Source organism: Elephantulus edwardii, unplaced genomic scaffold (genome assembly GCF_000299155.1).
Source record: "Elephantulus edwardii isolate Elephantulus edwardi_28Jun2011 unplaced genomic scaffold, EleEdw1.0 scaffold00057, whole genome shotgun sequence".
Taxonomy (NCBI): Eukaryota; Metazoa; Chordata; class Mammalia; order Macroscelidea; family Macroscelididae; genus Elephantulus; species Elephantulus edwardii.
In genome coordinates, this window is record NW_006399807.1 from 16,227,448 (window position 1) to 16,240,392 (window position 12,945).

A 12,945-nucleotide genomic window follows, 5' to 3' on the forward strand; every position below is an offset into this window, starting at 1 on the left:
ACCAGAAGGCAAAGACTTCTGTTTTCCCTATGTTCCTCTCATGGCATATTTTACGTTTTTCTCTGAAGACCAGAATGTTCTGTATCTCCCTTATATTGGGGGAAAATACTACAAGTAGTTCTCAAATTTACAGCTTATATAACTAATTACTCAGAAGAAGACCACCCTCTCTCTATCAGCTCCATTCCCCCTCCACCCACCTTCCCCTGACAAATGTTTGTGGTCAGAAGCACAGTTATTCATATTTTATTGTCATAGTACCTCTTCCTATAGCCATGCAATCAGGTGGGGGCTGGTTCTTAAACAGGCCTGGTAGACATCTCAATAGAGGTCTATTTCAGTAGAGGTGACTCACTTAGATTTGTTTGGCTTTCTTGATTTTTTCCCCTCCCCTTCAAATTGATGTACAATCCATGATCAGAAAAAAATTGCATAGATCTTAAATGTTTGATGAGTTATGACAAATATTTATGTCCCAGTCAATACATAAAACAATTTGCATTACTCCAAAAAGTATCCTCATCTCTCTTGCGTCAGTCCTAGCCCCTCAAAGGCAACCATTTTTCTGACTTCTATCATCATAGGTTAGCTCTAGTTATTCTAAAATTTCATATGGACTCATGCAAATGGACTCTTTGTTTGACTTCTTTCCTTCGACATAATGCATGTGAAATTCAATCTTTTTTGTTCCTATCTTACTAGTCACTCTTTTTAAAAATTCATTTTATTGCTGAGAATGAATAAACACCCTGCCTTGCAATCACGAAGGCAGATGGTTCGAGGCCACCAGCTGCTCCACGAGAGAAGGATGGACAATCTTCTTCTGTGATTAACTGCCTCTGAAAACCCCCGATTGGGTCAACTATGGGTTGGTTCCACCTCTACAGTACACAACACCAATTTAGTCATTCACCTGTTGTTGGATGTTTGTATGGTTTTCAGCTTTTGGTTATCATGAACATTCTTACACACACTTTAGTTAGGGTGGAGGGAATGCTAAAACATTAAATGCTGAGATTATGCAGTCACTTTTTAGTAAATGGAATCAGAAGTGCTTGTGATGCTCAGATTCAGAATGCTCTTGAGTATCATCTATCTGATGTGGAGATTATTGCCAGTAGATTAGATTTTGTAGTTTCTAGTCCTTAAGTGGAATTAAAATAATAAAGAAGTTCTTAAGCAGATCAAGAGGCATCAGACAAGAAAATACCTTTGGAGGGTCAAAATTTGAGGGTCAGATCATAGAGCAACTTCCCTCCCATTTTATTTGCACTGTTTATTACATCCCTAGAAAAAGGATCCCAGATTTTTCCTCCTGTGTGTTTTTGTCTTGTTTCCTCGTGGTCCACGATGCCAGATGAGGTTATCTGTACAATGAAACCAAACTAACGGGATGGGAGCAGATTATTCTGCCACTTTTCTACATCTCTGAGTTGCACCTCAAATCTGGGACTGATAACACCACACTTGTTTAACCTGCAGGTAAGGTTGACAGCAATTTCCCCTGCTCTGTGATCATCAATGATTTCAAATTCGCCAGTGTAGCCATGCTTCATCGTTACTGTCAGGAACGGAACTATGACTTTGGAGCACTGCCTGTTAAGAACCTGGCGCTTGCCTCTCTTCTGTCATTGTTGATGCTCAGAGTGTCAGCCAGGATCTTTGTGAGATGGCAGAAAGAGGAAGGGACATAGCAACTTTCTGGAGGTTAAGGAAAGCACCACTACTTATCATTCTCTCTATTGTCAGTCACATAACACACAAAGCCTTCTCAATTTGCTAAATTAAGAGAATAAGTGCCCGGTAATGGTTATCAAGTCTTTCTAGAAAGAAGAATGTCGATTCGGAGGAGAAATGGCATAAAAAGGCTCCAAGGTCAGAATGAGCATGGAAGATGGAGTAAAGGGAAGAGGAGAAAGAAGCCCAGCCATTCCATGGTTTCTCCCTGTGGAGCTGGGGAGGAGAAGCCCTTAAAATCTAATAGTTCAATAGGGTCCGACTACATAGGGCCTAGAACAAATGTCTGTTCGAGTAGTTTAGTTTTCATTAGGCAGCCCTGGTAGGAAGCTTTGGTAAGAAGTTGTGCTGCCAACATGAAGGCATGCAGTTAAATCCGCCAGCTGCTCCGCAGAAGGATGGGCCATCTTCTTCTGCGCGATTTTATTACCTCTAAAAACTCTATGAAGGGTCAGCTATGGATGGGTCAGTTCTGACTCCATGGCACAACCACCACAGTTGGTCACATTTAAATAAACCATCACAGGTTCTGGAGCAGGACGTGACATTGAGATTTCTTTCTGGAATGAGCAATCTCGAGGCAGTGTATGGTTGGTGCTGGAATAGCTAATGTTCATAGCGTTGTGCTGCTCTCCATACAGTGTTTACCATTGGGTTTTGGCTTTGGAAGCTGCCGGAAGAAAACAGTGTTGCCTCCTGATGATGAGCTCATGCCATCCCTTGAGCTGGAACTTGAGCCTTGGCAGCAGAAGGCAGAGGCCATGGCATCAGGGAGGAAATGTGTGTGCGCGCTGGGCCGCTGCATCCCGACGGGAACCCTAGGGCGGAGCAGCCGCCGGGAGGGGCCGTCGCGGAGGCAGGCCACGCCCAGCCCGCCCGCGCAGGCGCGCTGCTGGCCGTTAGCTGTCAGGAGCCGAGCGGCGGGCGAGTGGCGGGCAGCGGGATCCGACGTCTGCGCCTGAAATAGGCAGCCGGAGCCCAGCGCGTCGGCAGCGGCGGCGTCGATAGCATCGTGACCCTGACCGGGGCTAGGTCGTCGAGGTGAATAGGGTTTGGCTGTGCCCAGCGGCAAAGACAGAATGGGGAACCGGGAGATGGAAGAGCTTATCCCGCTGGTGAACCGTCTGCAGGACGCCTTCTCGGCTCTGGGGCAGAGCTGCTTGCTGGAGCTGCCGCAGATCGCTGTGGTGGGCGGCCAGAGCGCCGGCAAGAGCTCGGTGCTCGAGAACTTCGTGGGCAGGTGAGTGCACGCGGCAGCCGGTGAGGACGCATCCGAGGGGTGGGGGCGACCCCCTATGGGGCGGTTGGAACGTGGACGGGCAGCGGGACCTCGAGGGAGCGTCAGGGCTGCGGCGGACTAGGGTGCAAAGCGGCGCTATCTGTGGGGCGGGGTCCTGCCGACTCCGAGCATCCTTCGTCCCCACCCCCATCCCGGTGGCCCTCCTGTTGGCCTTTCATCCTGCCATACAAAGCCGTTTCCTCCCCTTTCTCCGGTCGCGGAGTCGGGGGAGGGGGTCCGCGGCCGTGGCGACTTTCCAGGCTGGGTGCGCGCCTGCTCCGGGCAGCGTGGCTGCGCAGCGCGCCGGAGCGCTTCCCGGTCCCCTCTCCTGTTTTCCCGGCTTAGAACACCCTCCTCCTTTCCCTGCCACCCTCCCCGAGTCTCCAGGCGAAGCTGTGGGGTTTTGTTCACCCCCCCCCCCCGCCTCCCCGCGGAGATGCTTTCCCTAGCGCCCGGGTTGTCGGCTCCTCTCAGCTGTCTACTGTTTGAGACGGTCGTCGGCTGTCCCTGGCACAGGAGGCGGGGTGCGAGGAGAAAGAAATCGCTTGTTGTGGTGGAGCCTCCTCCAGCGGCGCTTCCCCACCATTCTCCTCTTGGGAGTCGAAGAATAAAAGGTGGTGTGTTTGCGTGCGCACCTATTCACAGCCTCAGGCATATGACGAGAAACCCAGGCTTACTCTGCCGGGTGGAAACGTGGACTTGTGTTGTCCAGGTGCCATGTCATTCCTGCATCATCTCGGAATTGACCAGCGTCTTTCTCGCACTCTCTACACTGTCTCCCGCTCCCCCTCTCCCCCCTTTAGGGCTTCTGAGCCCTAAGCGCTTATTTGTAGGCGAGTCTTGAAGATAACATTCTGAATCTAAACTGTAGGTATGGATTTCTTCTTGTCTATTAACGAGAAAGAAAGCTAAAGAATGAAATTTTAGATTAGGAACTAGTGTTTCGTCCATTGAGACAATTTATGAGACATTCATGACAATTCATGAGAGATTAAGTTGCCTTAATGGCCTTTTCTGAGGAGTGCAGACGTTTGCTAAGAAAAGGTCATATGAAAGCTGAAAGAAATAACAGCAGCAGGAAGGGAGACAGAAAAGAAGGACAGACAGACATAAACAGCAGAGAGAGCTGGAGAGGAGACAGTCCAGATTGTACTTTACTTGCTGGTTAGTGGCTTGTTTAGAAGATCCTTGTTCGTGTTCCTCTTTTCTTTCTTTCTTTTAATTTTTTGTTTGTTTGTTTATTTGCCTTTGGTGATGTGTAAGATTAAAGAGCTATTTCCACATGTCTTTTGGGATCCCCCCCATCTCTCTCAGATGATGTGTGTGTGTGTGTGTGTGTGTGTGTGTGTGTCCCCCTCAATGAACTAAAAAACCAAGAAATCTGATATACATGCACAACTTGCTGACCGAGTTCTTGGGAATGTAATTGAATTAGTTTGCCTTAGTATTATAATTTATTTTGGTTAATGAGAAAAGTCATGATAAGGCATTTTACCTGTGTCATCTTGGACTTACTGTGATGTGACTGCTGAATATCACATTTTTTCAAACATATACACATAGCAGTTACATAAGGATTTACTTTTTCTGTCCTACTGCAAATGCATTTAATTTGGTTTAGAGTGATATCCATAGGCAGACAGGTTTGATGACTATATTTTTGGATTTCCAAAATACAGGTTGGGATCATTCCATCATGATACCTTAATAGTCATTTACATTTTTTTTTTGTTGTTGTTGAGAACAGTTGCTTAACGATTAAGAGTGTGTTATTGTTGTTCAGTACCAGTGAGTAACTGACTCATAGCTGAATTCTTTTTTATGTATTTATTTGGTTGAGCCTATGCATGTGTTTGTGGCAAGCATTTCTGAACCTCATGTAAATTTTATGCCTATATCTTAATTTTACCTCCAGGTTTTCAAAGCCTATCACTCTTAATGCTATAAAAACTAATAATCTTTTCCACTCACTAGCTATATTATTTTGAAATGAGACTTTTTAAAAGCGTATGCATATTGAAGACTAAAATATTTTAGCTTGAATATTTTTCATGAAAGGATGAAAAATTAGGTATAGTATTATTATCAAAATCATGGTATTTACTAGAATGCATAGTAATTTTTTTATTCTTATAAAGTTTTACCCGTTCTTTATTACTGGTATAATAGCAACTAAAGTGATGAACATAGTTGAAAAATTCATTGAATAATATATATGGCCTTTATTATCTGTGGAGATGACACCAGCCTCGTGGAGCTTATGTATTAGAAAATTTAATTAGCATGGCCATTTGATTTAATAAAGGTTTCAGCCATTAAATTATTGAGAAATCTAATTTCTTAAAATAAATCAACCTTTGGAAAAAAGGGTTCTTTATCTTAATAAATGATTTGGCCTAGGAGGGGGAAAAAAGTGTGCCTATGTAGCACAGGATAGGCTAGGGTTCAGATCTGTTGTTCATGAATCATACTCAAGACATCTAACAACAACTTTCTACCATAACACTTTATCTTTTTTCTTATCTAGGGATTTTTAAATAGAAATAAGGCCCTTTCCGTTAAGGATGTTAATTTCCACTTTCATAGGTAGTTTTTAGACTATGATCTAAAGTGCTGTTATTGACTACAATTAAAACAGGGAGAGATGTTACTGCTGTGTGAATTAATAGAATTTGTTCATCATTTAAGGTTGTTCTCTTGAAAAGAACTAATTTTCTCCTTAATGTTTAGCACTCCACATTTAGGAGACTAACCATATCTTCTCTCTGATCATTTGCTTACATTTATTTTTGACACCAGTGAATGAATTTGGATGTGACCATGTTTACTTCATTTAATTGCAGCTGTAAAAACGAATTTTTGGGTGACAAGTTTGAGATTGTAATGAATAAAATGAGTCATGAATGAAACACTTCTTGTTGACTTTTTTTTTTTTTTTGGCTGACGTGATAGAACTTACATATTAATGTGATATAGTGAGTAACCAGATTGTTGATTTGGTTGTTCAGGATGAGATATATGATGGTAGTGAGAAGCAGTTTAAGATCCAATGAATAGATGCCGAGACTTGTGATCTGAATGTAGGGTTCAGTAGCTAGCTTTTGGTCTGTTTATTATTTGGTCTTGTTTATTATGTATAGAATAATTGAATTTATACACATATTTTCATGTCCTTTAAAAAGTAGGAAAATTATTACCATAATGGTTAATATTTATTTTTATTACTGTGTATCATGTTTTATGTTGTAGACACTTACATGGCTAATTTCTAGAAAATCTAAAAAAGAATGCATTGTTTTTTGAATTTTAGTTTACATAAGGGGAAGCAGATTTAGAGAGTTAAAATTTAGGGGTGAATTTTGCCTCAGGTTAATGTAATTGAATATAAAAACAGTGGAGCTAGTATTCAACTTAAGGTGATTTAATTCCATTTTAGTTGCCTTTGAATTGATTTTGTCTCATAACTGACCATCCAGGGGGTTTTCAGAAGTGTCAGTAACATGTGACTCTCTTTCTCAGGGTAGCTGGTGGATTCAATCGGTGTCCTTTTAGGTTGACAGCACAGTTCCGTACAATGAGGCCACTGGACTTCCAGTTTTTGCTAATAATGACCTCATATAATAGAGTAGAACTGCTTCAATAGGATTTTTAGGTTGTATATGAGTAGAAATTGGCTCCATGACAATGAATTTGTTGTGATTTGGTTTGAGTTTAGATGATTCCTGCAGCTTTTGCTCTCAGAGCTGCTAGGTGGGCTTGAACCACCATCTTTGCTGTAGCAACCATGGGTTCCCTTCTGTTGTTAATACTAAATCATTGTAGCATGTTGTAGTTTACAAATTTTTCAGACAAGTGCTTTTAAAAAATGATATATAAGAATATAATAAAATATTTTCATAAAATATGCTATATGGATCATTATATATATTTATACACACACACACACACCCCCCCCTCCACACACACTTAGGTATATATAAATCTGTGGAAGATTTGAGGTTACTCATTAAATAGCAATTTTAATGAAAAGAAATGTATTGGTCTTTTCTATATTAGGTCTTCTTGAAGGAAGTTCTAAAATATAATTAGATTGTTTACTTAAGCTCAGAGTATGTATTTAGAGTGCATATAACTTGTTTATAGAGGTGTTAAGTGAAATCTATACTAGTTGTTAATGTGCAAGTGTTTTTAAATGATACACTTGTTAGACACATTAGTTCTTCAATGCTAATTATATGGGCAGGGGATTTGGTAAATAGACTTTAAATTCTGAACAAGTGATGACTTTATGACTTATGGAGATCAAATAAGAGATTTAAAAAAATTGGAGATCAACTTAATGTCAAAATATAAGGGCAAGATTTTGATATATCTTTAGATATACTATTATATAAACCATTAAAAAGTGGCACTTTTTTTTTAGTTAGAAAACCGACTTTGGGAGTTAATTTGAGTCTTGGCAGCATTTAAAAATATTGTATATTTATTTACTTATGTTGTGAGGCATATACTGTATATTAAAGTTGATTTGACAAGAACCTTAAAAGTGAGCCATTTCGTGTAGTGGTTGATTACACATGACAAGAAAATTAAATTTAAAAGTAATTTATGTGGTTTAGATAGACACTGATTAGGAAGCTGTGGTTGCCTATTGGTGAGGAGTTCTACTGCCAACCCAAAGGAATAAGGTTCAAATTCACCAGCAGTTCTCAAGAGAAAGATGGGCTGCCTCCATGTGCTTTACAGCTCCTAAAAAACCACTGGAGGGTCAGCTATAAGTTCGTTCTGACTCGACAGCACACAGTAACAACAATCTATTCTTAAATAGTTTGATTTCACCAAAGTATTTAAGAACCGAGGTGATAAGAGTACTCTAATTAAACAATAAGATTAGGCACACAAACGTTCATACCAGTAAAACTTAATTCAGAAATGAGTTTGTGTGAGGGTTAAGATTTTGTTAAAATAATAAAAACATCTGAGTTAGTGAATTATATTTTTTGAGCAGTGGCTTCTGAGTACTATTAAAAAACCCCACTGCCAAATTGAGTTGATTCTTTCTGATGATGACCTTGCATTGAGTTTCTGATGCTATAAATCTTAACAGGAGGAGTTTGTACTTATTTCTGTCTTGGAGCTTCTGGTAGATATGAACTGTTGGAGATGCACAGCCTTTTTGATGCAATGCAGTATGAAGAACACTGCTGGAGTTTTTCCTTAAATACTGTACCAAGATAAATGGATGTTAAACAACCATGATGTGTTGAATTATTGAAAAGCAAGGTTCATGGTTCCCAAGAATGTATCAATAAAATATCAAAGACGCAATATTGATCTTTCTCTGACTAGAGGCAAGAACAGTTAATACAAATCAAAGTTATATGGAAGCAGTTAGTCCAAAAGATTGATGCTCCAGCCAAAGCCTAGCCTCCATGACCCAGAGACCAGAAAAACTAGATGAAGCTTGGTTACTACTGCACATTCCAAATGTGAATAATACTCAGAATAATAAAAATGAAGTCCAGGTTTATAGATCTGATAGGACCTGGTAGAACCATAAGACTATGATCCTTACTTACCTTTTAACTCTTAATGCAAACTCTGTAGCTTAACTTTCAGCCAGGTGTCAACCTTATGAGAACAAAGGGCAGTGCTTGCCCTGGGATAAAGCCAGAAGGCAGAAGATAAGAAAGAAGGACCAATGGGAACAGTAAACAAAGAGAGGCCATGAGAAGATGGAGTTAACATTGTGGGGCTTGCAATCAATGTCACAGATCAAATTGTATGTGAATTGTTGAATGGATACCAGTTCGCTCTAAAAATGTTAAATCACATCAGAAACGTAAAAATAAAATAAGAAAAAGGAAAATTTCTTTATCCAATAAAGAATTAATAGAACATGGAATTCTAAAGTTATTGTTGCTAAATTAACATTGTTGTAGTTATGTGCCATTGAGTTATCTATGATTCAGGAACCCTATATTCAAGAACAATGATTCTGAACCTTGCCTTACCCTGAGCCAACCTCACCATCCCAAACTCACCTGACTCTGTTGCCACAGCCACTTCATCATAGAGTCAAAACATCTCATCCAGCAGATCTCATTCATCTGCAGACATTTTACCTTTCCAAGCATGATGTCCTCCTCCAAGGTCTGGTTTCTCCTGGCAACATGCCAAAGTATGTGAGACAGAATTTCAAGATCCTTGTCTTCAGGAACAATCTAGTTTCACCTTCTCCTGGGTACACACCTGTTTGTTCTTTTGGCAGTCCATGTTATGGCCAATACTTTTCTCCAGTAGAGTGACTCAATGATATTGATACTTCTTATGTCATCCTTATTTATTATCCACCACTCACATGCACACCAACCAATTGAAAAGACCATGACCTGGATCAGACACACCTTAGTCTCTAGACTGACACTGTTGCTCTTTAGCACTCTGGAGAGAGCCCTAACAGCAGATTTTGACAAAGCATCTCATCTTTTTTTTTTAAAACTTTTTATTTTAATTGTGATTTTAACAAAAGTTTGCAGAAAAGTTGGATTTTCCCTCATTCATCATTGCACACATTCCTTCTCTCCCTCTCTCTTGTATTTTGATTTCTTCTTAAAATTACATAATATATTTTTAGCTTATAATAAATTCTGATTGGAAGAATTAAATTATTGAAATCAACTTAATTTTTTTAAAAATAATGTTCTAGGAACAATACAACCAGGTGAACTGGACTGAGTAAGATCTATGTTGTGAAATTTGGTTATGATTCATAGACATTAAAAAAGGAATTTTAGCAGACAGACATCAAGAACCTTGGAAGAATAGAAACATATAGTTAATGCTCCTAGAAAGTAGAATGTTTGGTTCTTTATAAATGGAACATACATTGAGTAGGTGTTTTTGCTAGGACCACAGATTGGGTCTAGATTATGGAGTATTAATTATTATTATTTAATTTTTAAGAGAGGGCTGTAAGTAGCTAGACACAAATTGATGTTCTCCCCTCTTTGCTACTAGACCCAAAAGAAGAGCCCTGTATTGTATAGAAAGTTGTTGTTGTATACTGTAGAGTTGGAAGCAACCCATAGCTGACCCTCCTTTGGATTTTCAGAGGCAGTTAATCACACAAGAGGAGATTGCCCCTCATTTTCCCAAAGAGCAGCTGATGGCCTCTTCTTGCCACTAGGCCATCAGAGCTCCTGTATAGAATAATCCAATTAAGTTTTCTGTATGACTGAAGTTTTACTTACCTCTAGTCTATTTTGAACAGAACAAGGGAACACGACATGGATCAAAATTAGGAAAGGAATGTGTATTAGCGATGCATCCTGTCTCCCATACCTTTTCAATCTGTATACAAACAGATCATTTGAGAGGCTGGGCTTTATGAGGAGGAGTGTGGTATCAGGATTGGAAGAAGACTCATCAACAACTGTGCTATGCAAATGATACAAACTTTCTTTCTGAAACTGAGAAGCAACTGAAGCGTTTGCTGTAGAAGGTCAAGACCTGTAGTCTTTTATATGGATTGAAGCTAAACATTAAGAAGACAAAGGTGATTCCCTCCACCAGGCCAATTGTCAGCTTCATGATGGATGGGAAAGAGATTGGAGTTGTTAACAGTTACAGCTTGCTTGGCTCCACAATTAACACTCTTGGCACTAGCAGTCAGGAATTTAAAAGACGAATTGTGTTGGGGAATTCTGTCAGGAATCACTCGAGAGTGCTGAGGAGCAATGATGTCAGTCTAGAGATCCAACAGATCCAGGCCATGGTCTTCACAATTACATGCTATATTTCAGAGCTGGACAGTGACTAATGATGACAGAAGAATGGATGCCTTTGAGTTGTGGTGCTGGAGAAGGCTATTGAACATGCCATGAACAGCTGGGAGAACAAATAAATCTGTTTTAAAGAGGGTGAAACCAAGTTTCTCCTTGAAGACCAGAATTTTTTTAAAGCTTTGTCTCACATACTTTGGGCACATGGCCAGGAGGGACCAGTCCTTAGAAGGACATCATGTTTGGAGGGATGGAGGGACAGAGCAGGAGAGGAAGACCCCAAATGAGGTGAATTGACATGATAACTGGAGTAATGAGATTAGGTATGTCAGCGTCAGTGAGACTAGCTCAGGATAGGGCAGGGTTCAGGGCTTTTGTACACAGGGTTGCTTTGAGTCACAGGCGACTGATAGCACATAACAGCAGTCTGTTTTGCAATTTTTCATGCTTACAGCACTAATTAAAAAATACTAACAGGTTATATTGAACAAATATAGATCAAGGTAAGAAGGGAGAAGGGAGCCAACATTTGTTTAACCTTTGCTGTACTACACACACACACACACACACACACACACACACACACACGCGTAATTTGCCTGGAGCCGTGTATATATACTAGTACATGGCCAACCTGAGATTTAACCTCACGTAGGACACAGACTATCTGGAAAAACATGGGCAAGTCAGTCAATAAACATGTATTTACAGAGTTCTGACTAAATGTACAGAGTAAGAAGGGGAAAGAAGTATGAATTATGAATAAAAACTGGTATGTGTTAGAAAAAAGGAAGCAATAGTCTAAAAGTATGAGACAAGTTTATAAACTATATAAAATAAAGGCATTTGAATATAATGCAAGCTAATTGGATTAAAATATTCAGCATCAGTTTGTTAAAATACACACATACATATAATACCAGCCTGGAAAAACTAATTGTGAAATTGATCTGGGATTTAAGTGGAAAGTAGGTAACATATGAGTTTTCAGTGTCCTTTGGCAGCTGGTATCATTTTAGCTCAAGGCTGCATGTGCTGAAGTATCAATGTCAAAGCAGGGAGGTGGTGATCTGTTTCTTCAGTGTCTGACTTAACAACAAAGCATTGAATTTAGACTGTTACTTTATCACATAGAGATAGTGTATACTGGAGAAGACTTGAGAGTAGTAGTAGGAAAAAAACAGCAAACCGCGTTGGAGAGATTAAAAGTATAATTGGATGTAGTGAAGACTCACTGAGAATGAAATGAATTATAGTGACTGTTTTATAAGGCTCAAGGCACTAATACTTGGGGGTGATGGAGTTATTTTTTTGTTTAAAGCATAAGATATTTAGGGAAAGCAGTGGAATGTATTGGAGAAAAAAACCATTTTACAGGCCAAGTGGAGAATGGACTGTATAGTTTAGAAAGTGAGGAATGAATGACAGGAGTGTGGAGAGGTGGACACCAAGTGGTATACATATTCTTGAACAAAAATGATCCAGCACTTTAAAGAATTTGTTACTAGCACATTGATTCCTCCCATCTTGTCTCAGTTGTAGGAAGCTTAGCTTAGTTGCAAGAACTGGAATTTCATTAGGCTTTTCCCCAGCTTGTTTTTTGTTGCCTTCCTGGAAGTGCCCAAGGTCAAAAAGAGCTAGTGTTGGGTTTGGAACTTGATGTTCAGAGCCAGGAGTCCTGTGTCTGTTCATGGTCTTCTCTTCTTCCTCTCATTGTTTGAGAGTGCTTCCCTCTCATCCTCACCGTGCCACCTCCTTTCCCTTCCCTTCCGTTGGACCCTCCTTTCTCCTCAGTACTCCCCTTGATAGTAGACCAAGAGTGACAATTTAAAAATATTTTTTTTCCATAAGGAACAACGGAAGGAAACAGGGAGCAGAATTTTACTTGGGCAAAGCCCAAGGTAATTTTGGTTGAGATAACTTACTCACAAATAAATTGTAACTTTTGCTAATGTGTTTGGTCTAGGAAAAAACCCAATACCATATTGAAAGTTTTCATATATTATTAACACATGAATTTATTCACTTCATGATTATTAACTAGAAAGTTATATCTAGATTGTTACTAGTAGTAGGCCAAAACTATGAAAAGTTTTAGAACTTTTTTTATAATGGTGAACATTTTGATAAAAGAAAAATATTATT

General features: G+C 39.8%; 1 protein-coding gene across 4 annotated transcripts in view; it reads left to right on the plus strand.

Moving 5' to 3' along the window:
• The first annotated feature begins 2,625 nt into the window (after positions 1-2,625).
• Positions 2,626-12,945, plus strand: part of DNM3 (dynamin 3) — an 875,056-nt gene continuing 864,736 nt past the window's right edge. For 3 of the 4 annotated variants that reach the window (XM_006887429.1, XM_006887430.1, XM_006887432.1), the window contains exon 1: positions 2,626-2,977. In XM_006887429.1, the coding sequence (XP_006887491.1) occupies positions 2,817-2,977 (161 nt within the window). In that variant the 5' untranslated portion in view covers positions 2,626-2,816. The remainder of the gene's footprint in view (positions 2,978-12,945) is intronic. The other variant, XM_006887431.1, reaches the window with a different exon arrangement.